A 25,162-nucleotide genomic window follows, 5' to 3' on the forward strand; every position below is an offset into this window, starting at 1 on the left:
ATGTTTTGCTTCAGGCTATTCTGTGATTTTTTATTGAATGTGATGGAGTATTTGATAGATTTTATTGAGAATTGATGAGACAGTTGATAAAAAAATTACATGAGTTTTGAATAGTTGTGGAGTCATATTTTGGAGTTGTAATCAAGTGTCGTCTGTTAATCTACTTGGGCTCTGTGTCACGTAGGCCAACGCTCTACTATTTAGGCCACTGATGCCATTTCACCGATTCATATCTAAGCTATAATATCCAAGAATGTCTAACCTTTACAACATGAACCTCCAAACATTCATCAAGCTTCCATACCAAAAAGCAGACCAACATCCAAATCTAACTCATTAAAATTGTATATTCTTGATGATTGCTGCCTTAATTATTTCCAGTACCTCAAATTCAACCCGTAATAAATTACTCAAATACATTTGTTAGATTCGCACTGCAAAATCTCATTTTTCACATTTTAAGGCTTGAAAATCCAATTCGGATTGTGCAATTAATTTCAATAAAAATGTTTATAAAATTCGCGAGCTCATTCTCACCTTAAATAGACTTAATCATTATCAATGTTGTAGAAGTTTAACAGCAACAACAAAATAGTTTAACTGGAAATGTGAATTAACGAATTCTCTGGAAAAACAGCACTTTCTGACATGTGAATACGAAGCACAAAAGCCTTTTTCATATGCACAGCAGTGGAAAAACTTTAGCAACAACTGCGGAAAGCAGAGTTAAAGATGTAATACAACTTAATCCGTTTGTGGCAATGAAATGGATAACAATAATAGTAAAAGAAGTAGAGCAGTGAGATGCAATGGATATATTAAATAAAATTTTTGTTTCAATTTGTTGGCAGAAGCCACAAAAGTTTATTTTTACTAATTTTAAAAAAGTTAACGTTTGGTATTACATGAAATGGTTTCTGTTGGACTTCTTTTAGTAATGAAAATAAATCAAATTGAGAAAAAAACTGGAAACTTTGTAAAAAAAAGTGGTTAAAATGCAGATGTTTGGGATTATGGTACATCTAGATACGGTTATTGTAGAGAAATTTAGATAAAATTGCTGATGTGGTTGAAGTTTAATAAGTTTGAGGAGTTTTTGAATAATTGAATTGAATAAAATGATAGGATTTAGGTATGAGCTGAGACATTGAACCTTAGACTGAGCTAATAGGTCAAGCCGATCGATTAAGTCTTCACTAAAAGTCACTAAATTGGTCAATAATACTAAATTGGTCAATAATATAACATTAACGTAGTATCGTCTCAAAAGTATATCAACCATCAGCTTTAAATCGTTGAAGCTCTCAAAATGGTCGAATGTTCAGGATAAGTCACAACTATGGATTTTCAAGCCGGAATCGAGATATTTTGAACTTGTCTCGATCTTGTTCTCGTCCCCGACTCCTCTGAATTCTGATAATTTGACAAATCAAGAATTCCAAGTCACAATTACTCATAAAACACCAAAAGATGCACCAAAACGCTCCAAGCAACCACAACAAAACATCCTACCATCTTTCACATCCAATTCTACCTTTAACATCACCAAAATCTTTCATTCCATCCTGCATTCATCTCACAATAAAAATAATTAAATTGTAAATCCAGTGAATGTAACACAAAAAATTTTTTAATTTCATAATTGAATGCACTACAAAGTGCTTAGTGCAAGAAATTTAATTACATAAGCACATTGATGCAGTAGCAGCTGTAGCTGAACAAGTAACAGCAACAAAAAAGTATGTTTGAAATACGAGGAAATAAATTTCACACACAAAATGTTGCAAAAATTAAATTTTTACTGTATGAGTGAGAAATGTAGAGCACATTATGGCTTCAGATTCCCAAAATTGAGTGTAGAATAAGTTATATGCTCTACCTTCGCTTCCGTTCGTGCAAAATTATATTTCATAAAACCGAAAAAAAAGGTACGCATTACGTCACGACGTGCAGCATAATCTAACAACATAATTTTTTGTCGTTACAGCCGCATGTGCTCGATATAAATAACATCACATCCCAATTTCAATATAATACACACATCCATGCCCTCTTTTTAATAATTTTTATTATTGATGTACTTCTGTAGTTTTTCATTCTTTTAATTCTTTTGCCATGCCATAACTCATATGAGTTAATATATTATATTCTGCGTTTTATACACAAAAACCGGAAGCAGATAATATAAAATTGCTCTCGCTTTTCAAAAACCATTTCTTCTTTCCGAATGTAATCATCGTCTGTACTATAACAATAATAATAATTTACGATATGTTTGTATTAAGGATCAACGTGCGTAAATGTGAGAAATTCTCTTTCAATTCTTCTTCTTTTTTACATTTTATTATCGTTCATGTATGTGAATAATTTTTTTCTATTTTTATATCTATGTGTTGTTGTGTTTTGGAATGAAAGCAAAACAGCTTTATTACTTTATGTGACATTCTTCACTAATGTCGTAATGGATAGCATATTTGGTAAGGGGATTGTTCTTGGGTATTTGGTGGATGATGTCTATATTTTGTCTAGGTTGGTTTGGAATTTGTGGTGGAAATTTGTGTATTTTACTATTTATGGTACAATGGATTATATGTCCAGCAGGATTGTGGTGCTGCTAGATTGTTGCTTGGCTAGGAGTTGCTAATGCTTTAAGCATGATTGATTTGATGGGTTTGATGGGATTGAGCGATAGAGCCAGCTTCAGGCGACTCCTGTGGAAGGTCATGGATCACAACTGATGTGTACGACCAGCGAAGTAAGTAAGTAAGTTTTGATGGTCCGTATATCAAATAATATTGCAAAATTCTAAGAAATTTCAGGAAATTTCATCAAAAACCCCTAAAGAAATGCGCTTTAAACCCCCTTAACCCCTCAAAATTCCAACTTTTCATTTCATTATTCATCAAAAATGTTTAAAATGAATTTCTCATTATTTTCGATAGAACAATGAAGAAGGTAAAAAAATGTCATTTGTTTAATTTCTATTTTAATTCGTTTTATACTCTGTCATATAACTTTATGCTACATAATATTTAATTTTTGAGGTTATAAATTGAATTATATTTCTGACTTTTCTCATCATTAGAATTTGTTGTTGAAGCCACATAACTGTCATGAATCTCATTGTATTCTTCTTAGCATTTTCTGTTCTAGTTTTTTTTTTTTTTAGGGTTATAGTTGACAAATTAATTTGAGTTTTGTTATGTAATATTTTGTTTGAATTAAGTTTTCATGGCTAATGGTTATGAGTTTTTGTGTATCTTTAAATTATTTTTTTAAATTCAAAGTTTTTGAGACCCAAAATAATGAAACAATCCAACTTCTAAATTAATTTGTTATGCATCATTTTAAAAAATTCTTATTAAAAATTGTTTTGAAAATTCCACAGCATATTTACATGCCGCTACACAAAATATACAAAATAATAAATGCAAATTCAAATTACATATGAAAATCTGATAAACATCTATTTATTTTGAACCCTAACCTCAAATGTCCATTTAATTATTCCATAATAAAGCAAACAAAGTGTCTTTAAAGTCAGCATAAATATGCATATTCAGACCAAAATCATGCAATTGCATAAAATTGAATTCTGAACCCCAAAAAAAGAAAAATTTGCAATTCACTGAGAAATGTTTGCAGTGAAATTTTTGTGCATTTTTATTATATGTTCAGTGATTTATGTTTGAACGAATTTTATGACTATTCATGAGGAGCATGTATGGGTATTGCATTGAAAAATAGAGTTTTAGATTAATTTATGTTTTGTGACATTAGAAGGATTTTGTGAGAAATTGAAAGGAATTTTGGGAAATACAAAAGAATTTCGAGGGTTTAATTGAATTTAACTTTGTTTTGAATTTTTTAAGATTTTAATTTTTAATATTAAACATCCAAAATTTATTATTTTTGATATCAAAATTGGAAGGATCAAAATTTGCTAGAAATTAAAAAATTTGAAAATTTGAGATTTTTAAAACTAAAAAATTTGAAAATTTGAGATTTTTAAAATTAAAAAATTTTTAAATTTGAGATTTTTACACATAAAAAATTTGAGATTTTCAAAATTAAAAAATTTGAGATTTTTAAGATTAAAAAATTTGGAAATTTGAGATTTTTAAAATTAACAAATTTGAAAATTTGAAATTTTTAAAATCAAAAAATTTGAAAATTTGAGATTTTTAAAATTAAAAATTTTGTAAATTTGAGATTTTTTAAATTAAAAAATTTGACATTTTTAAAATTAATAAATTTGAGATTTTTTAAAATTAAAAAATTTAAAAATTCAAAAATATCCAAATTTAAAGATTTAAAATTTTAAAAAAAACTTTAAAAAAGAGTAAAAGTGAATCAAGATTCAGTCCAAAATCCACCTACCCCCAACATCCACAAATTTAAAACCACTAGCTTTAGTTTTATTTATGCGAATAACAAGAAGAAAAGTAAAAAAAAAACTTTTTTTTATTGCTTGTCGCATGACTGAATGAAATGTTTGGCTCTCTTTTTCATTTATTCCATGTTCTATTCTTTTTTTTTCACTACATGAATTGTAACGACGAAGCGCAAAAAATGAGCAGAGAATGAATAATAAAAAAAAGCGACAAAAATTGCTATTGATAAGTAAATGGTCGTGGGAACTTTTTCATTTCTGTTCTTTTGTGCCATTCAAAAAAAAAAAAAACATGAATTTATTTTCATATTAAAGAAATACAGTAAATTCCATAACATTTATCATGACAATGACAATGTGTGGAAGAAAGCAGCAAAAAAAAAAACAGAAGCATGATGGGATTTGCTGTGGCTTCTGTTTTCATTTCATTTCTGTTTCATGTTTCTGATTTAAATTAATGATATACATCGAATGACTTGAGATTATAAGTAATGAGGGACAATTGTTAATGCAATTAGAATTTTAAATTTGTGTGCATGTGGACATGAATTGATACTTTGTATCAGAATGGTGTAGAGGTTGGAGTCGATTTAACCCGGGGCTGCACAATCTAACGGAGAAGACATAGTTCTATAGCTGTATTGACAGTAGGGGTGTCGATTACAAATCCCAAGTATTTGGGATTTGGGGTATTTTGTAAGGATTTGGGGTACCCCAAATACTTGGGTTTTGTACCCAGGTACTTGTACAAATCTTTATAAAATAGAATTTTTCCTATGTTATTATATATTTTCATATTATTATTTTTTTAGTTCTTCAAAATTTTATTATTCATTAATATTTTCATAAATATTTGGTAAGAAAAATATAGGGTTGGCCAAAAAAAACTACCAATTGGCATTTTTTTCCCGGCCCGTAGTTGAAAATGCATCCAAGTGAATTTTTACTACATTTGAAAATTTGTTTTGGTTAATTATAAGTAAATCAAAGTGAAAATTCCATTTACGAGACTTTTTCAATTTAGTGTAGGAAAGTTCAGTCAAAAACTTTTCTATAAATTTTCTATAAATTTTCACTTTGATAAAAGAAGCTTGAGCCATAATTTTCAAGGATTTTTCAAATTTTTAAGAAAATGTTGGCCAAAATTGCCATTTTTTGCAATTAAAAAAAAATAAGATAAAGGTTCACGTTTTCGAAAGTTCTTTAATCTAATTGAGAAAATTCAAGTGAAAAATCGCAGTTTTAATGATTTTAAACAAGATTTACAATAGTATATAACAATATATGGTTAAAATCTGACTTGCATCTAGATGCGTTGGCCTAAAATCCTAGAAAATACGCCTATTTATAATGACATTTTGTTTTTATTTGGGATTTGGGATTTGTACAAGTACTTGGGGTCCTGGGATTTGGGTATTTGGGATTTGTATAAATCCTAAAAACCCAAATAATCGACACCCCTAATTGACAGCAACACTTAAGGGTGCACAGATGGCTATATGACTAATGATCTAAGCCTTTTTAAGCTGTGAAGAATGAAATTTACCGAATTGTGCTGTTCTGTATAATTCTAGTCTATATTGACAAAATTTCCAGCAAATTCTACAATTATCACCAAGAAGATCAACACATTCTCAGAAAGTCAAACCCAAAGGACATAAAAAATCATTTTAAAAAATATTTTGACATATTTCGACCCCATAATTCCTTGTATTAAATCAATTCATCATTTTACCAAATTCAATCAATTCAATTTAAGGGAATATAAATCTTAAAAAAAGGAAGAACAAGAATTCAAAAAAGAATCTCTATGGATCCATTGAGAGTGTGTATGCGGTTCACATAATGAAAGAAAAGGTGAAACATCTGATCCTTGTTTATTTGTTTGTCTGCTGCTGTACTTTTCGTATCCCTTTTCAAAAAAAGATTTTTTGTCGTTGCTTTGCTTTTTTTTTGTTTTGTTCTGTTTGTACGCAGCTCCATAAAAAATGATTATGCTTAACATTCTCTTTTTTTGTATTTGACATCAAAACGCAATTATCACTGTAGATGTGAGTTTCAACAACTTCCTTTGGGGGTTGTACAGATGTGATGTCTATTGAGTGGAGCAAATGGGGCAAATTTCATTGTTTGATGGAATAATAGGTAGAAAATAGCTGTCAAGGAGTCTTTAGGACGACTTCTTGTCTTACCGTAAGCACGGGAGCCCTAGTGACTACGATTTCCCACTCTGCTGTGTATGGCCTGCATGACAATAGCCTCAAAGGATTAAATAGTCAAATTTATCCACTCGACGTCATTTATGAACAACCTCAACACGTAAATTCAATATTTTTTCCCTGTCGTTCCACCTTCAATATGAATTAAAGCAGACAATGCGCACACGTGAAGTCTTTCTTCTATTTCTATTGAATTTTTATTTTGTTTTTTTTTTTCTTGTCTTTTGATATCCGAGAAGTAAAAGAGCATTCTGAATAAATGCTTAGATTCTTCATAAATTTTTAATCTCATGTTTACATCATTTAACAATTTTTTATGGTTTTTATTAATGACTTTGATCTTAAATCTCATTTTCACTTTCTATCTCACCAACCACGACTAAATACAAAACTTTTGTAGGGTTAATGACGAAATTTGCCTCATAAATTTTAATGAAATAGTTTTGAACATGAATTCTAAATTTAAAGTTTTTTTTGATTAAAATATAAAATATTTAAAATTCATGAATGTTTTATTAGAATTTTATTATTGTGACGAGACTGCAGTGATCCCACACCGCACATCTACGCCTGAAACTTAATTTTTTTAAATTTATTTTCTCGAAATGCGAAACTGTCAAAGTGTGCAAATGCTGAACCGAACAGAATGAATTAGCAAATGGTTTTCATAAACAAATGCACTTAGTGTCACCTTCAATCGCTTAAGCTTCTTAAAATAATTTTACAGCCAATTAAAAAAGGTTTTAAATATTTTTAAGTTGAAAATGGGATTTTGAGGCTTTTGTTATTAGATATGGGAGGACTTTGTTGTTGTTTTGCTAATGTGGATGACTTTTGTGGATGTGAGAATTTGCTGTGTTTTAAAGTTTTGCATTTTGGATTTAATCTGCATTTGCTGGGCTTGTTTTAGAGTGATTTTTTGGGTTGAATTATTAGATTTTGGATTTAAAAGGTCCAAAAACCTAATTTTTGTATGCCAGGTATTCAAATCAAGCAATTATGATAGACTGTTAAGTGTTCTCTGTGTAAATTTAAGGAGTAATCATCAAAATACTCTCATGCTCTCGAATTACGCACTAATCTTTAATTTTTGGCGCCAAATATCAACATCACACCAACTAAACTGTTTATCCTACTTAAATTTAAATCATTCTGTCTCAGCAATGACTTCATGAACTTTTTTATATCCCACATTACCATTTTTCTAAAGCTAATGACTTCACTTGATCATCAATTTTCACAGAATTCAAACATTGAGGCCAAAAAAAAGAAGCTGAAACGTCATTACAAAATGAAAACATCCACAAATACCCCAGAAAGTTTGATAAAAACAGACGATAGCAGCACAAAAAAAAGAGAAAAAATTGTCATTCAACCACAGTTTTTTTGCTTCCTTTTTTTATGCTTCTTATTTTGAATCAGATACAAAAAGAAGGTTCAGAAAAATTATTTAACCCAACAAAAAAAGTCGCTGTTATTTCCTTTGAATAAGCACACTGACACATAAAATAAATCATGTGGAATGCAAAACCTTTTTTCCTCATCTGGTACTTCCACGGAAGCCAACCCGCTGTCAGTTAATTCATTTTTGCGGAAGTTGTTGATATTATTATTATGAGATAGACATTTAATAAGGCATCAATTCAACGGTAATGCTTCAAGAATATTTCCAATGAGGCGCACATATGGACGAAACAAAAGAATTGAATTGGAATCTGGTTATTGACCTCATCGCACCAATCGAATATAAATTTATGAAATAAAAATGTTTTTTATCGATTTTTTTTACTTCTCTTTTTTCTCATTTTCTTCGCCGCAGTAAAATATTTCATGATGTGCCCTTTTTCTGATGCTGACTGTCGAATTTTTTTGTTAGATTCTAAAACATAAGGTATGAATTTGAACTCAATTTTGTTCTATGCTGAATTTAATTCATCTATTTTTTCAATAAGAATAGCAAATCGGAAATGTTGATTTAAGATTGGCATGAACAGCGAGAAATATGATTTTTGTCTAGTTTTTTGATGATAAATGATGAATGATTTTTGTATATCAAGAATTGAAAAGGATGCTCATTAAAAATTCATCGATTCATTTTATTGGGATAAGAAGAATGCTTTGAGGCTTTACAAAAGATTTGAACCATTAACGACCTATCTCAAAAGTAGAGGATCCAAAAGTATAGGATTACGTGCAAATAATTAAGGTATTGTTTAAATAACATTTCAACATCATCATTAACAAGTAAATGACGTGAGTTGAGGATGGATTTTAGTTTATTTTGATGGATATTTTTAAAATGTGTAATTTGATATTAGAAAGTTTTAGGAAAAGGATTTTGACAAGGTTTATTGTGATTTTTAGTGACGAGGACAGATTCTGATAATATTTTGTGGAATTATGGAGTTAAATTGCAATCAAATTGGCTAATAGAGCGCCATATAAGGCAATTTTCTTTATATGCTAAGCATTAAAGTTTTAACTGTAACTAAACAGAGAGTCAGCCCATCTATAGGAACATAACCTGCCAGTTGAAGCTCTTAAACAAAGCCAACTGTTAGCTAGAGTCAACTCTAATCGACTTCATCTTCTACAACTAATTTAATTTGATCCAAAAACGATTAAAATCTAAATTAAAATAAAGTAAAACTGACAAATTTCAATCTCTGCCATTTAAAACTCTATACAGAGTTCAGTAACAATTTTACATTGTTGTGTACTTAACCACCGCGAAGCACATAAGATTATTTTGGCATATAATCAACAGAATCCCCTCTTCGTACTTTATATAAGATTTGTTTACGCATAAAATTGTGATGAAGATGGCAATAATGATAATGAGATGAAAAAAGAAGAGTTTAAGGTTCTTAACTTCTTGCTATGGCTGTATTTGCATTTTTTATGTTATTTCTCTAAAACCGCGATGCGACCTTTTACTAAAAGGATAATTAACATTTTTATAAGACATTATGCATAATTATAGATGAATGTAATGTATCCTAAGGAGTCAAATTGATGAGACTTTTATGATAGGGTTGTTGGATATTCTAATTCTATTAACTAGTGGTTGACTAAAATAGAAGAAGTAAGTTATGACGCAAATGACAGCAGGTGGATGTTGATGACAAAAATATTCTAAAACTTAAGAAATAATTTTCAAGAAAAACCAAAATTTCAACGTCTTAAAAAGTCACAAACTCAACAACATTCACTTCAAGAGGCAGTCATAAAATTGTTTGTGGTTGTCAACGTCCATGGATAATCGATTAAAACTAATACCCCTTTCGTTTCTGTCGACAGTCAACACACCGGCAACAAAAACATAAAATTACAAATTTTTTACGTTTAATTTAGAATCAAGCTTCATATAATTAACTTTGTTGAGGATTAATGAAATAAAATTAATTCAAAAATCTTAAAGAAATTTTTTAAAATTCAATTACACGTGTTTATACTTAGTCATGCACGAACTTCCAGCACACCCCAGATTTTAAAAGTAATTAATTGAAATAATTTGCTACAGTTTCAGTTTTTTTTTTTTCAATAAAATAGGAAGAAGGAAAATGGCAGGAATAAATTTCCGTAGCTGGAACTGCTATTGTGTATTTAACATAATTAATTTTTTTCTGTGCTCTAGTTTTTTCTGGCTGTGATTTAAAGCTTATTTAAGAGGAGAAAAGTGAATTTATTAGCAATTTTTAAAATGCATTGGAAACAAGGGATGAATATGTTTGAGATTTAGGTGTAAATTAGTCGGACGTAGTTGTTGATTAGTTAGTTCAGTGGTCGTACAGATCAATTGTAATCCATGGACTCTGATGGGTGTCACCTGAAGCTTGGGGACGCAGGTGGGTACACCAAAATGCTTAAGAATTAGACATGGACTAGGCAATAACTTGCATAACAAACTCTCAAACCCCGCCAACCACTTCTTTCCCTAAGATCGCTATGTAATGAGTACACTGCTCCTGAATGCAACAACACGACTATTAGCTACATCTGCAGCTACAACTCTCCTCAAAAAAATAAGCACTCCAGCAAATATAAAACAATCCACAACAATATTTATTTGCGAAAGCATCTTGCAAACTATAAAATTTAATACATTGCAGAAATAGTTCTTACATAAACAATAAAGCTGCTATAGACAGTTTTATTTACACAATAGAACAAATATAAAAGAGAGCATTTAAGTTAATAAAAGAAAAGTTTATGGTAACATATCCCTGTATATGAATGTATATCCCATAAAGTATCATTATTCCTGTACTCCATTTCCTTCAATTAATTACTCATACATTTTATTCTCATGGCTTTTCCCCAGTAATAATGAAGGAATTAAAAGTTTCGCATTAAAATCAACTGGATTACAGCATAAATCTAGGTCACAGTTTTATATTCATCGATGTTTTCAGAAATTAAATAAAAAATAACCAGCTTTTCTTCCCTATTTAAACTTTTGTTCTGTTCCAATTAAAAAAGGACATAATTTTCTGTGTCATATTACTTTATGTGTCACAAAAAAAAATATATGACCTATAGCTAATGGGGAAGTCATTAATCATTTATATTTAATATTTCATAATTATCGTACAGACATTTTTCTGTTGTTCATAAACCTCTGGGGGAAATTCATATGATTTTACATTGTTGGGGTGTGAATGTTGAGAATTTTTTGGGGAGGTTTGGGGGTTTCTGTGATTTGAATTCAATTGAATCTTTTAGGCTTTTAAAGAAATTAGGTGCTATAAACGCGATTGGAACACGATTGTTCAGTTTTAATTGAAGTTCAGAAGCTCCAACAAAGCCCGCCAATTGTAAAACTCGAAGTCGGCTCACATTTTGAATCCAAAAATTGGTTCAAAGCGACTCAACTCCATATAAAGTTCATATCAACTCCGAGTTCTGTCTAATTGTCTCCTGATAGTTCACAATGTTCTTTCAGGAAGCTAATTTATCAGATTAATAGGAACAAGCGTCCTTTTGGATATACTTTGACTCTTTAGCATCTTCCTATTGTTAGTCTAAGCCCAAATATGTTTAACATAGAAAAATGGCAATTCTTTTGCGAATATAAAATATGTTCAATTAAGTTTCCTAATTTTGAGGCATTCTCAATGTTAGTACTGTAAATACCATCAGGAATATCCATCCTATTTACCATAAATCTCATTAAAATGCTAGAAAAACTTCGTATGTTTCACAAATTAAATCCCAGTATTTGAAAAACTAACAATCATGTTGAAAATTTTTTAACTATAAAATTTACATATTTTCCCATTTCAAAAAACTCATAAATTCATCCAATTGTGTAAAAAAAAAATGGAATTCAGCATAATTTATGAACATTACAGGCATAAAACTCATGTTAGTTATGCTATCGTATATGTTGTAAGCGTTATTCACACACAAACCAAAAAGCCATAGACGTTGCACAGGACTCACTTTCTGGTGAATTATGAGCGTAATACTAAGCACAATATAGGCATAGACATGAAGAAAAAACTAAACTATGAACGTTTCGCATGCAAATTTAGTTTGATTTTTTTTTTTTGTATTCCACAAACAAAAGGCACGAAAAGTGTTCATGCTGCTGCTGCTTTTGAATGAATGTGAATTTTGATTAGAGTTGAATAAAAAGTAGTGTCAGAAAATGTGTGGAAATGGAAATTTCGAGAGCTCAAAGGTACGTTTAGATTTAAGGATTCTCAGGAATTTTGAAGCAGTTGTATCAATTAAGGTACGGTACTCGAGTCGTATCGATTAGCTTTGTGCTGGTCACAACTTGTTATTTAGTTTGTGGCTATATAAAGTGATTTGTGAAGTAAATTTTTAATTTTTACAGTGAAAAGTCACATCTGGATGCGATTGGTCGTCCATATTGCTGGGCATAGCATCTAAGTTGTCTATTAAAGTACTCTTTGGCAATAAAAGTTGAGAATAAACATAAAAAACGTGTTTATATGTTTAGAATATTCTGCATTTGAAGTCAGGAAAGCTTTAAATCCTCTTTAAACTTGTAAACCACAGCCACAAATAAAATGCATTCAATTTGACACAATTCATTCACATATAAATGTACAGAATTTCTATGTCAATTTCATGCCTCCATGCAAACATGAAAGATTAAAATCCAATATACATGAATATATAAAAAAAATAACTTTCTCTAAACCCACACAGCAAACAATTCAATGTCCTCAAATTTTTCTTCCTCATTGTTGTTGCTTTAATTTTTCTATTTGAAGGAAACTTTTTATGGCCATTTTACGATACCAGCATTGTGATTTTACATCTCGTCATGTTGCTGTTTTTCTGCTTGTTGTAAATATATTTTCTTTGTGTACTGACAATGGAATGCTTGCATGAGCATTAGCTGGACATCTCTTGATATCATGCTGACAGAATTGAGATGGAAAAACAGGAAGAATTTTCTCGTAAACAGTCTTTTTTGTGTTGAATTTTTCATCTATTTGTTTGAAATTGACCTAAATACTCGTCATGCATCATGAATTTGGATGCAGTTTAAGATGGTATTTAATATTTTACAGAATATTGGCAATTGAGAAATTTAACAGAATTGAGTAACAGCTCTACAAAAGAGAGCAACAATTTGAGCACATTTACCAAAAATGGGCATGAAGTTGACCAAAATATTGGCAATTGAGCAATTTAACAAAATTGAGCAACAGCTTTTCGAAAGTGAGCAGCAATCTAAGCAATTTAGTAAAAATTGAGCATCAAAGTTGAGCAAAATATTGGAAATTGAACAATTTAACAGAATTGAGCAACAGCTCTACGAAAGTGAGCAACAATTTTGAGCAATTTAGTGAAAATTGAGCATCGATTCAAATAATTTTATAAAAATTGAGCAACATTTTGAGCAAATTTAGTCAATTTGAGCAACTCAGCTAAAAATGCTTTAAATCAGGTCAATATTCTCCCTTTTAAACTGCACATTTATCATTATTTCATCCTTACAAAGCAACTAACGAGTTAGTTTCATTCACATTATACAAATTCAACAACCTTACAAAGCAAAAATTGTCTTTAATTAAATTAATGCACTCTAGAAAATCTTCATAATGCTCATCTTCAAAGAAGTGCATCAAAAACAGATCCCAAACAATCTTTTTCACAAAAAAAAGAGAGATGTAGAATGAAAAAGAATGCAAAACAAAAATATACAGAGCATAAAAGGAATGACTCTGTTTTGTAGCATCAAATAATATAATGTTACCAAGAAAATCTCATAAAATTCAACATTTGCTGGGCTAGAAGAAGGAATGCGCACATGTTTTGGCGCACATGTGTTCTACATCTACATTTCTCTAGAATGGATACAGTTCTTCTTTTTTGCAGCAGAATAGAAACAGAACCCACGAAAAAAAAAATGTTATTTCCATTTCATGTCTTGTTTCTATTTTGTTCCACAGGGTGACTCTAAATATTTATGGAAAATTTGTCTGATTTCTTCTTGTTTTTATCACCAAAAATACCGTAATTGAACTTTTGACTCTTCACAGCTTCAACAGACACTTTCTAGTGTTTTGATAAGACATATGAATGAAAATTAAATATGATAGAGTCATGTAGCTACAGAAAACTATACCATAACAGTGAATATTGTCTCAAATTTCTTCTTATAAGGTTTCAACCTTTTTCGAATGACATTCGTGGCATGCTGAGACATACTGAGTCAATATTATCATTTTGGATGAAGTGAAATTTATGAAAAAAAAATAATTTTTGCTTATGATGCTTAATAAGTTATTAGTTAGTGATGCCATTATATTAAGTCAATGTGGTTTAATTAATTGATGCTTAACAGCTTGATTTGGAGAGTTTGAATGTCTTGCTTACATTGGTTTAATATAGGAATCTTGGCACGAATCTTTGGTGATAGCTTCATAAATTGACTATCTTGAGATGCACTTCTTCAGAGCATTACAACCCCGATTCGAACATTCTGTAGTCAATATGGCAATGATCCCGATCGGCACATATTGACATGTTGCCACCACGGCGACGAGGTGGCAGTATACTTAGGCCAAGTGGCAGCCACTTGGCAAATCCGGTTGTTTTCGCCAAGTGGCTCTAAGTATACTGCCACCTCGTCGCCGTGGTGGCAACATTTCAATATGTGCCGATCGGGAACATTGCCATATTGACTACAGAACATTATCCAGTGATGATTGTCTGATAACCCTGACTTGACGCTCAAAAATGTACATTAAAGCAATATTCGGTAGCTAATGTAAATCACATTCAGACTGTACATCCCACAGTCTTGATTCTCATCTAATTAAATTCTTACTGATAAGCATTTCTTTAATTATCTTCTATTACTTGAAGAAACTAAGTTGTTACTAATTGCATGACAATATTAAAGGCAGGCAAAGTCTATAAATTTGTTCTCAATAAACTTTTCATTTTCACCTAAAGGCACGAAAAAAAAAATCATCAACAGAACTTCTGCAATTATCGAAGTACTTGCAATTATAACTTTTACGCTGCATCGATTGGCTCAAATTTTTATTCCTTTTTTTCCTTCCATTCTTCTACAATTGTTGAAACTTTAAATTGATGCTGTACTATAGATCTGATAACGTGGCAAACGACAAAGTTTGAAATATACCAGCGAGGAACAAAAATGGGTTACAAAAAAAGTTTTTAATAGTAAATTTATTGTCATTGATTCAACGATTCAGTTCCCTGGAGAGCTTAAAAAAATTTCTATAGTTTTTTGACGTATCAAGGCAAGTTAGTATTTATGGTTTCGATGAAGTGTATTGACGTGAGATCAAGGTGTTGAGGTTATGTTTGAAAGTTGTTCGATGCTTTAAGGATTAATTTTTAATTAACTGGATTTTAATCAAAAGTTTTGCGCTTTTTACATGAACATCGCTGCTGGTCGATTCAAAATATATCAATGCAATGTACCTAAGCCACAATGTGTGTACCTAAGACTACTCAAGCGATAGAGTCAGCATCAGGAGCCGACGATTCAAAATATATCAATGCAATGTACCCAAGCCACAATTTGTGTTATATCTAAGACTGCTCAAGCGATAGAGCCAGCTTCAGGAACCGACTGAGGATCACACTTGATACGACTCTGAACGGATAATCAAATAAGTAAGTAAATAAGACTACTGAAGCCTGTCCTCGATTCAAAAACATCCAACACAACCAAATGACAAGATCAAAACAACATTAATCGCATTTCAATGAATTCTAGGTAAACAATCCGTTCAAGTCAACAAAATTATTACAAAATGGAATGAGAGATGTATTTATAACAGGCATTACGTCAGCAAAATTTAGTTATATATCTATGACATGAATCTCTAGTCAGACATTTCATTACAAAACTCCCACAATTTATGGTCATCGACTTTTCTAAAAAAATGTCATTTTTCATTCTATCCATCAGCCAACATCCATTTAACTGTGTTTTTACATTCCTAGAGTCATTTAATTGATAATTATTGAACTTCAACTCACGTCCCAATGACTATTGATGCAGCTTTACGCATATATTCCCAAATAATCTATAAGCTACACAACGTACACAAACAACGACAGGAAGAGAATAATAATGATAATAATGAATTTTAAAGTCATGTCCATGTCAATCCAATGAACCCCTTTTTGTTAAGTGAGAAAAATAGCAATTAAATTATTCAACTGCATCAGCACGCACTCACATATATATAAAAAAAATTTCCAGTTAATTAGATTCAAATTCATTTAACGAGTGTAAAATAGCTATTGACTATTCATAAATGTTTGGTATGTACTCACATGGTGTCCTGGATGGTGTATATTATAAAATGGGGGAAAAATAGATGTGTCAAATGGATATTTATGATTATCGTTATCTCAGATCGCATATATATATTGCCATCATATCGTCATGGTGGTAAGGTCTACTCATGTGTCATACAAAAATGTGTGAAATGAGATTTATGCAGTGGACGTCCCCTTTTTTATGCGGTTTTTGTGGTTGCTCTTTTTATTCCGCATACAACGACCAATTTACAAGCTATGGTAAATAATAATTTTTTCTATCACACAATATTTTTTTGATGGATGGGATGTAATATTTATGTGATGGAATTCTTGTGCCTGAATTGGACGGTCATGCAAAAAGGAATATTCATTTATGACAGCAATAAAATATAATCCTATTATCTTAATAAAAACTTTCTTTTGCTACTACATTAACACGTGTGATTCCAGGCAATTTTTTTTGCCTGTGTTTATGTCTTTTGGAGATGGAATTAAATTGTCATCAAGTTTTAGTGAGGCTTAACAGACTTTTTTTTGTTTTAGTCAATTTTTTTGCGGTCGATTTAGGTCTATTTGGTGATTTTTGGTGGCTACAGTTTGTCTGCGATACTTTACAATCCATAGGCAATTAACTAAGACAGTATTGCTCCAGAACCAGCTTTAGACGTCATCTGAGGAAGTTCATGTATCACAGTTGATCTCTACGGATTAAGTAAGGCACTTAACTGCTGATATTAGTGAAAGTTGGACACAAAAGGCGACAAAGGCACTAAAATCTTAAATATTTCCAAATTTCTCATCAACTATCCAGCATAATCCATCAAAAAACATCCATTTCCATTTCAAAATCAACAATAACTCTTTGTTGACTAATTTCTCCTTTAATAGACTATTTTGATATCATTTTAATTCCCATTTTGTGATCTTGACTCATTTTTATGATCCACAAAAAAATAGAAAATTCATCATTTCGAATTTCAAGTTTTAAAGCTCATTTCGTGACTCAGAATGTCTTCAATAAATCATCAACAATTTGTAATTTCATTTTTTTATGTATAATTTGTGTCTAATACATGATGCATAGACGCAGACGAGTGAACATCAAAAGGTAGATTAAAAGCCCTTTTTTATATTCATTTTCTTTATAAAAATGACTCAAATGAAGAATGATTACAGTATATCTCACATTATTTTATTTGTAGATGATAAGTAATAACTTTTCTATAGAATTTCTTATTTTTTTGCCTTTTTTGGATGTTATTCATGCGCAGACCACGTTTAACAGAGAGCATCATAATAAAATAAAAAAAAAATAGTCAGCTAGGTAGAATGGAGAATAATAGAGACGAAATGAAGTAGACGAGAAGAACATGTCTGTATGTATCGTATGTACATGATTGAAATAAGCAATAACTCACAAAGTGATGAATCATTTTACTGCTTTCCATCAAATTTTATATGTTTTCTTCTTGCTCTGACTTTTATGCTGTTCTGTTGGAATGCTAACATAAGTTTTTGATGGAATTGTCGATAGCTTAGAACGTTTTGGATTATTAGAAGGAATTCTAGGTAATTTTGGACTTTAACGGTTTTAATTAATTTGAATTTTTATAGGAAATTCACCAAATTTGAATCTAAATTTAACGGAAATATTATCAATTTTATAGCAGAAATAACGTTTAAAATAATTTTGAATTTTTATAGGAATTCAAAATTTTTAAATCTCTATAATACGTTAAATAACAAACTAAAAGTCAAAAATTTCATCACTTTAACAGTCTAAGCTAAGCATATGAATGAAGAATCTGCGCCTAAATCACCCAATTAATCATAATCAACCTTAAACTTTCACAATTTAACTCAACAATGTTCATACAAGAGCCTAAATTGATTCAACAGAACCACACACGTGTATATACAAAAAATCACTTTATGTAATCCTTCAATAGGAAAGAAATTAGATAATTAAGTCGATTTTGGTGATCAATAAATCACATTTATGTCGAATCATAGTCAGTATATAAAATGATTGAATACATACAATATATTCAATAAATCTATTTTAATAGGAGATTAGACGCATGTGAGGATGGGAACTGAAGACTTAGTCGGAATGATGAAAAATATTTAAAAAATTATAACTAAATTTTTCAATCAGATTATGAGAGAATTAATTAAAAGATCGCTGCAATCAGCTTACGTTGGGGATTTTCAAATGAAATTAAGCTATTGGAATACCTAAATTATGCTATAACTTTTTAACGAACTTTTGAAATTCAAATAATTATTTGCTATAATTTTGTTTCTGGATGCCAATTTCCATATCCAACAACTCACGAATAACCCATAAATTCCCAACAGTTTCATGTTCCTCTTGACATTTCCATTATCATACTTATTGCCTTATTTATCTTTTTCCTCAACGTCCTTCAACCATTAAAAAAAAATAAATTTTTAACATCCAGACATCGAGATACAGGAAGAAAGCAATAAAACGAAGCATATGGCACAGTATAGTGCGCCTTGCAAAAAGAGATATCTTGTAATTTATGCAGAAAAAATAAATTTTATGCAGTCGTAGCTTAAAAAAATCTTTTCAGAAAAATCTTAAAATTATTTCAACACATGGAGTTTATGGTTGTATTGTTTTTGTTCAATGGAAGTGCCAAGAATTTATTGGCATTTTTATGGACTTAAATTACTCCTTAAAATTAGTTAATTTCTAAAAACTTTTCCAGTTCTGGATGTTGTGATAAAATTTATCACTAAATTTTGATTTTATATTGAAATTAACCTTTAAATACCTTTATTTAACATTCACAGCCACAATAAATACGTTCACAGTGGACACAACGTAGAAATGACACTTTTTTGCATGCAAAACACAATGATGACTAAAAATTTCTTAAAAAGCGATAATTTCCATGAAATTTGATGAAAATTCAATTCAATGTCGTTCCTTTACCTGCTCTCTTCTAATTCCCATATTTGTTACTTAATTAATGACACAATAAACTAGTAAAATTAAATTTTTTTGTCTTCACACTAAAGCGTTGTCGTTTTCCCGCCAAAAACTGCTGAATAGATTAGTTGAATTTAAAATTTCCGGTAAAAGTTGCTGAATTACAATTTTTAAATTTCAAATGACCGTTAAATTGTTCTTCAACTTCACGCATCAATTTCTTTGAAATGTTTAGATGCAGCACCTCAAACATATTACTTTCTGAAGTAAATCCAACTCTTTTTATTACTCAACATTAAACACTTTCATAAAAAAGAATTTACAACCTGAACGCTTATTGTATTGACTTTTATACTTCATTCTTTTCATATTAACAGGATATTTCACACATTAATGCTTATAAAAAAAAAACTTCGATAAATGCTTTTTTTCTGTTACAAAGTAAAAGGGTTTGATATCATTTTTATTTATTCTTACAATGACTGTGATGTTTTGAGATTTCTTGAAGACATGAAGGTATTTATGAAAGATTTTAACGTAATTTAGGATTTCAAAAATTTTAACGGATTTGTCAATTTTAAATTTTATGAACTGATTCAAATCTTATTTCGGCGTTATAAAAAATTTATAACAAATTTGAATTATTCACAAATTTTTATAGCAAATTTAAATTTTTTTAAAAAATTTTATAGAAAATTTGAAAATTTCTAGACCGTTGCAATTTTTTATAGCAAATTCAAAATTGAATTTGTCACGATTGTTGAATATTTTTATAGCAATTGGTTTGCAATGATATTTAAATTTTTATAAACCGCTATAAATTTTTATAGCAAACTTGAATTTACCAAATTTTTGTCAATTTTAGAGAAGTTTTCGTCTGCATATTTTGAATCAAATTTAACAACTTCCTCTATCATAAAGAAGAATCAAAGAAAAATGAAAGCAAGACAACGACAAGACGTGTTGAAAGAGTTATAAAATTGTCTATAACACGAAGTATAAAATGCTCGAAAGGATTTTTATTAAGCCAATAAAAACTAATCAAGGTTTTGGAAGTGCTTTAAATATTCACAAAAAGACGTTTAACGACACTCTTAAAAAATTAGACCACACTAGTTGAAGCACAAAATTGACAAAAATCTCGAAAGAATTTCCATTTTGATTAATTTGAGTCATCCACAACATCCAATCCTTCCCACAGCATGAAGTTAAAAAGCATCTTCATGTAGAACATTTTAAAACGATATTCTCATTCATTTCCCATATGAGACGCTACTTGAGTGTCTACTGAATGCAGAAAAATGACAAAAGAAGAAGCATTTAATGCTCAAGCGAGTCTCATCATGAAGAATGAACAAAAAAAATCTTCCATTATGATGAAAAAACATAATAATGACAATAATAATATATACGCTGCTTGATATCGCTCATATAAGTACATTATGAGAGGATGCTAGTGTTTTTCATCATTATTTTTATTATTATTCATAAGTGCCTTTTTCCTTCCTTAAATTCATCTCTTTTTTTTTGTGTGTGTCTCTAGTTTATCATAGAAAATCTTCTCATATCTCAAAAAGATGTTGTGTACATGATCGTGTGAAGATGTAAGGATGTATATCATGAATAGTAAGATGGGAAAAAAGATACCAAAATGAGATTTTGCTTTGGTATTGTTGTGATGATGGATATTTAGTCAAAATATTATGATGTACTGCAAAATTGTTGCTTAATTCCTTAGTCATTCTGATTATTGATCTTGAAAATATCGTTAAAATTCAAATTCACTAATTTTAAATTTGTAGATTTATGAAAGGCATAAAAATTCAGAAATTAACGATTTTTTGCTATAAAATTTTAAATTTTGACGGGTTTATACTATAAATTTTCAAATTATTCCAATCTTTAATATTAATTTTCAAATTTTGGCAGCTTTTTGCTATAAAAAAATGAATGTAACCGACTTGCTATAAGATTTGAATTTTTTTATAAAAAAATCAAATTTAGCTGACTCTTTACTATAAAGTTCAAATTTTTAACGGTTTTTTGTTATAAAATTTCAAAATTGGTGCATTTTTCTGCTATAAAATTCAAATTTTTACCAGTTATTTGCTATAAAACTTCAAATTTGTTCAATATTTTGTTATAAAACTTTCAAAATATCCGTTAAAATTCTCAAAATCTTAAAATCTTTTCAACATTCACAAAATCCTAAAAATTCAAAAAATTTTGCACAATTTTCTTTAAAATCACAAACTTTAAGGCATGAAGCAGAGCGAAAAAAGGATTCAAATTGTTTCCATTTTTCACAATCTTCATTTTCTAAAGAATAAAAAAAGTTTCTAACTCTTTTGTTGCTCTTATGCTCCACATATCCCGAATTGTTTTATCTCCGTAGGCGGTAAATCATAAGAAATGTCTTGAATAAATTTAGATTACGACAAAGACTGAAAATGTATTCAGAGAAAATTTAAAATTTTGCAGAAATTTTGGCATCAAAACGTCATTTATGAACGACTCCAAAATTTGTCGCTAAAATTTGAATTTTAAGCTAATTTTTTTAATGAAAATTGACATCTCAAAAATTATTTATCAAGATTTTAAGGTTGTCGTGACTGAAAAAGAATTCACAGCAGTTAAATGAGAAAGATTATCAGCAACTAATTCATACCGAAAGAAACTTAAAATAGAAAAAAGATAAACATATCATATTTCACAATCTACGCTATTTAATTTGCAAATTCTTTCAAAGACTTTTGTCTGTTATTCATTAAAAAAAATCCAGCATAAATAGCTGGGATGAATGTAATTTAAATAAGAAGAAGATTAAAAAATTTATATTCAATAAAATTTATCAAAATATTGGCATATTTGATTGTTTTAAGCCAGTTTAAGTCGCTTGATACAAATTTTCGAGTCACACGATCTTTCAACACCGCGTATCTAATGCGTAAAAGGAGGAAATGATAAAAGAAGATTAAATTTAATGTGTGAAATGAAGGATTAGACGCTCTTCTTTGTGACTGTCACAAATGTGTGATTTTTAAGCTTCTTAGTTGAGATTTTATGAATTGTTGGACTTAAATGAATAGTAACTGAGCGGCACAATCCAAAATACTGCATTATTAACTGCGTAAATTGATTAAAATCAAACAATAAATTGCGTAATGGCAATTTAGCGTCTTATCGTTAATACATCGACATAGTAATGTCTTAGCGAACATGTTGTGCTGTTTAGGGTTAAAAGCATTTATTGACAGCACATTGCATCAAAGAAATGACCGTTGGTGTTGATTAAGAGCTGAATCTGGCTCTTCAACAATCCTACAAGTCGATTTGTGCATTTCGGGAATGTCGCAAATGTTCAGCTATCTGAACAGAGAAAGAGCATGATTGTAAGTTTGCCCACAACATTGAGTATGTTCTATTATGTATACTGATCATAAGCACGATAATTTACATAAGTATCCAAAAATTCTATTAGAGCTACTTCACTAAGAATTCTAAGTTACTCCTTTAGTTACCTCTTAGATCAAATTTGACTATACATCTGAACTACTTCATTGACATCATTGACATCATTCACAAAAAAGACAATTTCCAGATAAATACCCAAGTTTCCCATCCCTAAAGCTGTTACATTAATCCAATAAAAATAATCTAACTCATTTCTTTACATTTAAACACTTTCCTCATCGTTTCCACTCATTCATTCATGATAGACATATACATAAAAATATATGAAATGTAAAAATATTAAAGATTAGAATATGATAAGAAGAAATGGTCTCAAAAATAATATTTAGATAGCAAAAATAAAATTTAAATAATCCAATCGTATCCAATTTGACATAAATTATTTTAATAGACTTCAGCAGTTAAAAGATATAGCAGGTCTGTAAGGAATTGTAAATCGTTCGCGCAATAAATTTGCCAGTCAGTGGCAGGCAAGAAATAAAAGATTGTGCATGTATACATAAAAAAATTTATATCTAGTAGTTAATAGATGGTAAACAAATTCCCTCCTTATTCTTCTTCTTTTAATATTCATTGGCGGACAAATTAATTATGGAATTATGGAAATTTATGTTCTCTTGATTTAGACCGTTAAGGAGTTGTTTGGAAGTGATGTCTGGTGTTTCAGAGAATGAAGAGATGTTGGGGGAATGTGACTAACATTTCCAAAAGGCACAAAATGAAGAAAATTAGTTCCAGAGCGATGTTAAGCCAAATTTAGAGTGGATCAGAAGCATATGAAGTTCTAAAGCAATTCCGAGTTACTATTGAGCAATCAAATGATGCCGACAATGTTCCATAAAGTTAACACAATGTCCCTGATCAGGCAGAATGCGTTAAACCACAATAAATAGCGACAGACTTAGCGATGCTTTAACAAACACGTTCTGCTGCTCGAGGTCAGCTCTAAACACCTTTATTCAAGACATACAGCAAAAAAATTGGTATAAATCGCTAAAATTGCATCGAATCTGGTCTGAAGGAAGACATACTCTGGTCTAGAACCGAATATTCAGCAATTTCTACTTCGTATGCTTTCCAGGTGTGAAGCATTCTTTGGACAATTTCAAAATTCATCAACAAGATTCACTTTTTCACATCATTTATCCACAAATCCCCCTCAAAAGTAAAGAAGAAGCATAAGAAGAGATAATGAGAATAATCATAAGAGAAGTGAATGAAGAAGAACATGTCGTAGTTAGCAAGTTAAAATTGTAAAAAGGAATTAGCTTATAAATATTTCAATTATCAATTAACCTAGTTTTGTGTCTTTATGAAAATGCTAATTTATTAAGGATATTCAGCTATTGTTGATTCTGGAATTGTAAATTTGCTGATATAAGCAGAGAACTTTTTTTTATTATTTGGGGAAAAAATTGGAATTTATTGTCGCGATGTGGATGCTGAATGCTAATTTTTTATGGATATAAATTCTTGAAGAATATGCTGAGGGTGTCTAATGGATTGGTATGAAGTTTTTGTGTAGAATGGATGAGAAATATCGAAAAACAGAAGCTTGACGTCGACTATTATTTTGTAAGGTCTTAAAATGACTTTTAGATGACTTCAAACTTACTCCTGAATAGCACAAGTCGGGTAAATGATCCAAAATCCGGCACTAGATCAACATGATGTCAGACTTAATCCGTATCTGACACCAAGTCAAAGATTTGGTACAAATTCAGCCACAAGCCAGAGTTATGCTGGTCTAGTGTCAGATTCAAACCGAATCTGGCACCAAATCTGAGTCACCCCATCCTGGAACTGGATTGATCATCGATCAACCGACTTGTGCTACTCAAAACAGTTCAAACCTCATCCATACAAGATAAAGCATTTCCATAACTTTACAAACATAAAAATTCAACTATATTCCATCCAGTTTATTTAAGCATCAATTCATATGTAAAGTTTATTCTCATTTCTCGCTCAATATTCAGCTTGCTTTTTTTGTGTAAACTAAGAAATTCCGATAAGCTTGATGTATTGATTTCAGTTCAATATGTTAAAGATAAAATGGCTTATTTGAAATTCATAAATGTTTTGTTCTATTTACTTTGAAATTGAATATTATTCTCTACTGTTCGAGTTATGTCTTATCTTTAGAGGTTGTTTGGATATACTATAAAGTCTGAAGACATAGATCAGTTTGAATCTACTTTAAGATTCACTAAAATCAGTCAAACTTTTGTCCTTGAATTATAGCCAAAATTCTATCGAGTATTAAAATCCCATCCTACACATAGCAAGCTATCACATTCGGAATGTGACAAATCCACG

General features: G+C 30.1%; 1 protein-coding gene across 1 annotated transcript in view; it reads right to left on the reverse strand.

Annotated features, from left to right (window-relative positions):
- Window positions 1-21,796: 21,796 nt before the first annotated feature.
- The window catches only part of LOC139089072 (neural-cadherin-like), an 89,716-nt gene continuing 86,350 nt past the window's right edge, over window positions 21,797-25,162 (reverse strand). The window contains exon 4 of the mRNA XM_070638501.1: window positions 21,797-21,813. Coding sequence (XP_070494602.1) covers window positions 21,797-21,813 — 17 coding nt within the window. The remainder of the gene's footprint in view (window positions 21,814-25,162) is intronic.

Source organism: Chironomus tepperi, unplaced genomic scaffold (assembly GCF_022539635.2).
Source record: "Chironomus tepperi strain 1889 unplaced genomic scaffold, CSIRO-AGI_Ctep_v1 contig_174, whole genome shotgun sequence".
Classification (NCBI taxonomy): Eukaryota; Metazoa; Arthropoda; class Insecta; order Diptera; family Chironomidae; genus Chironomus; species Chironomus tepperi.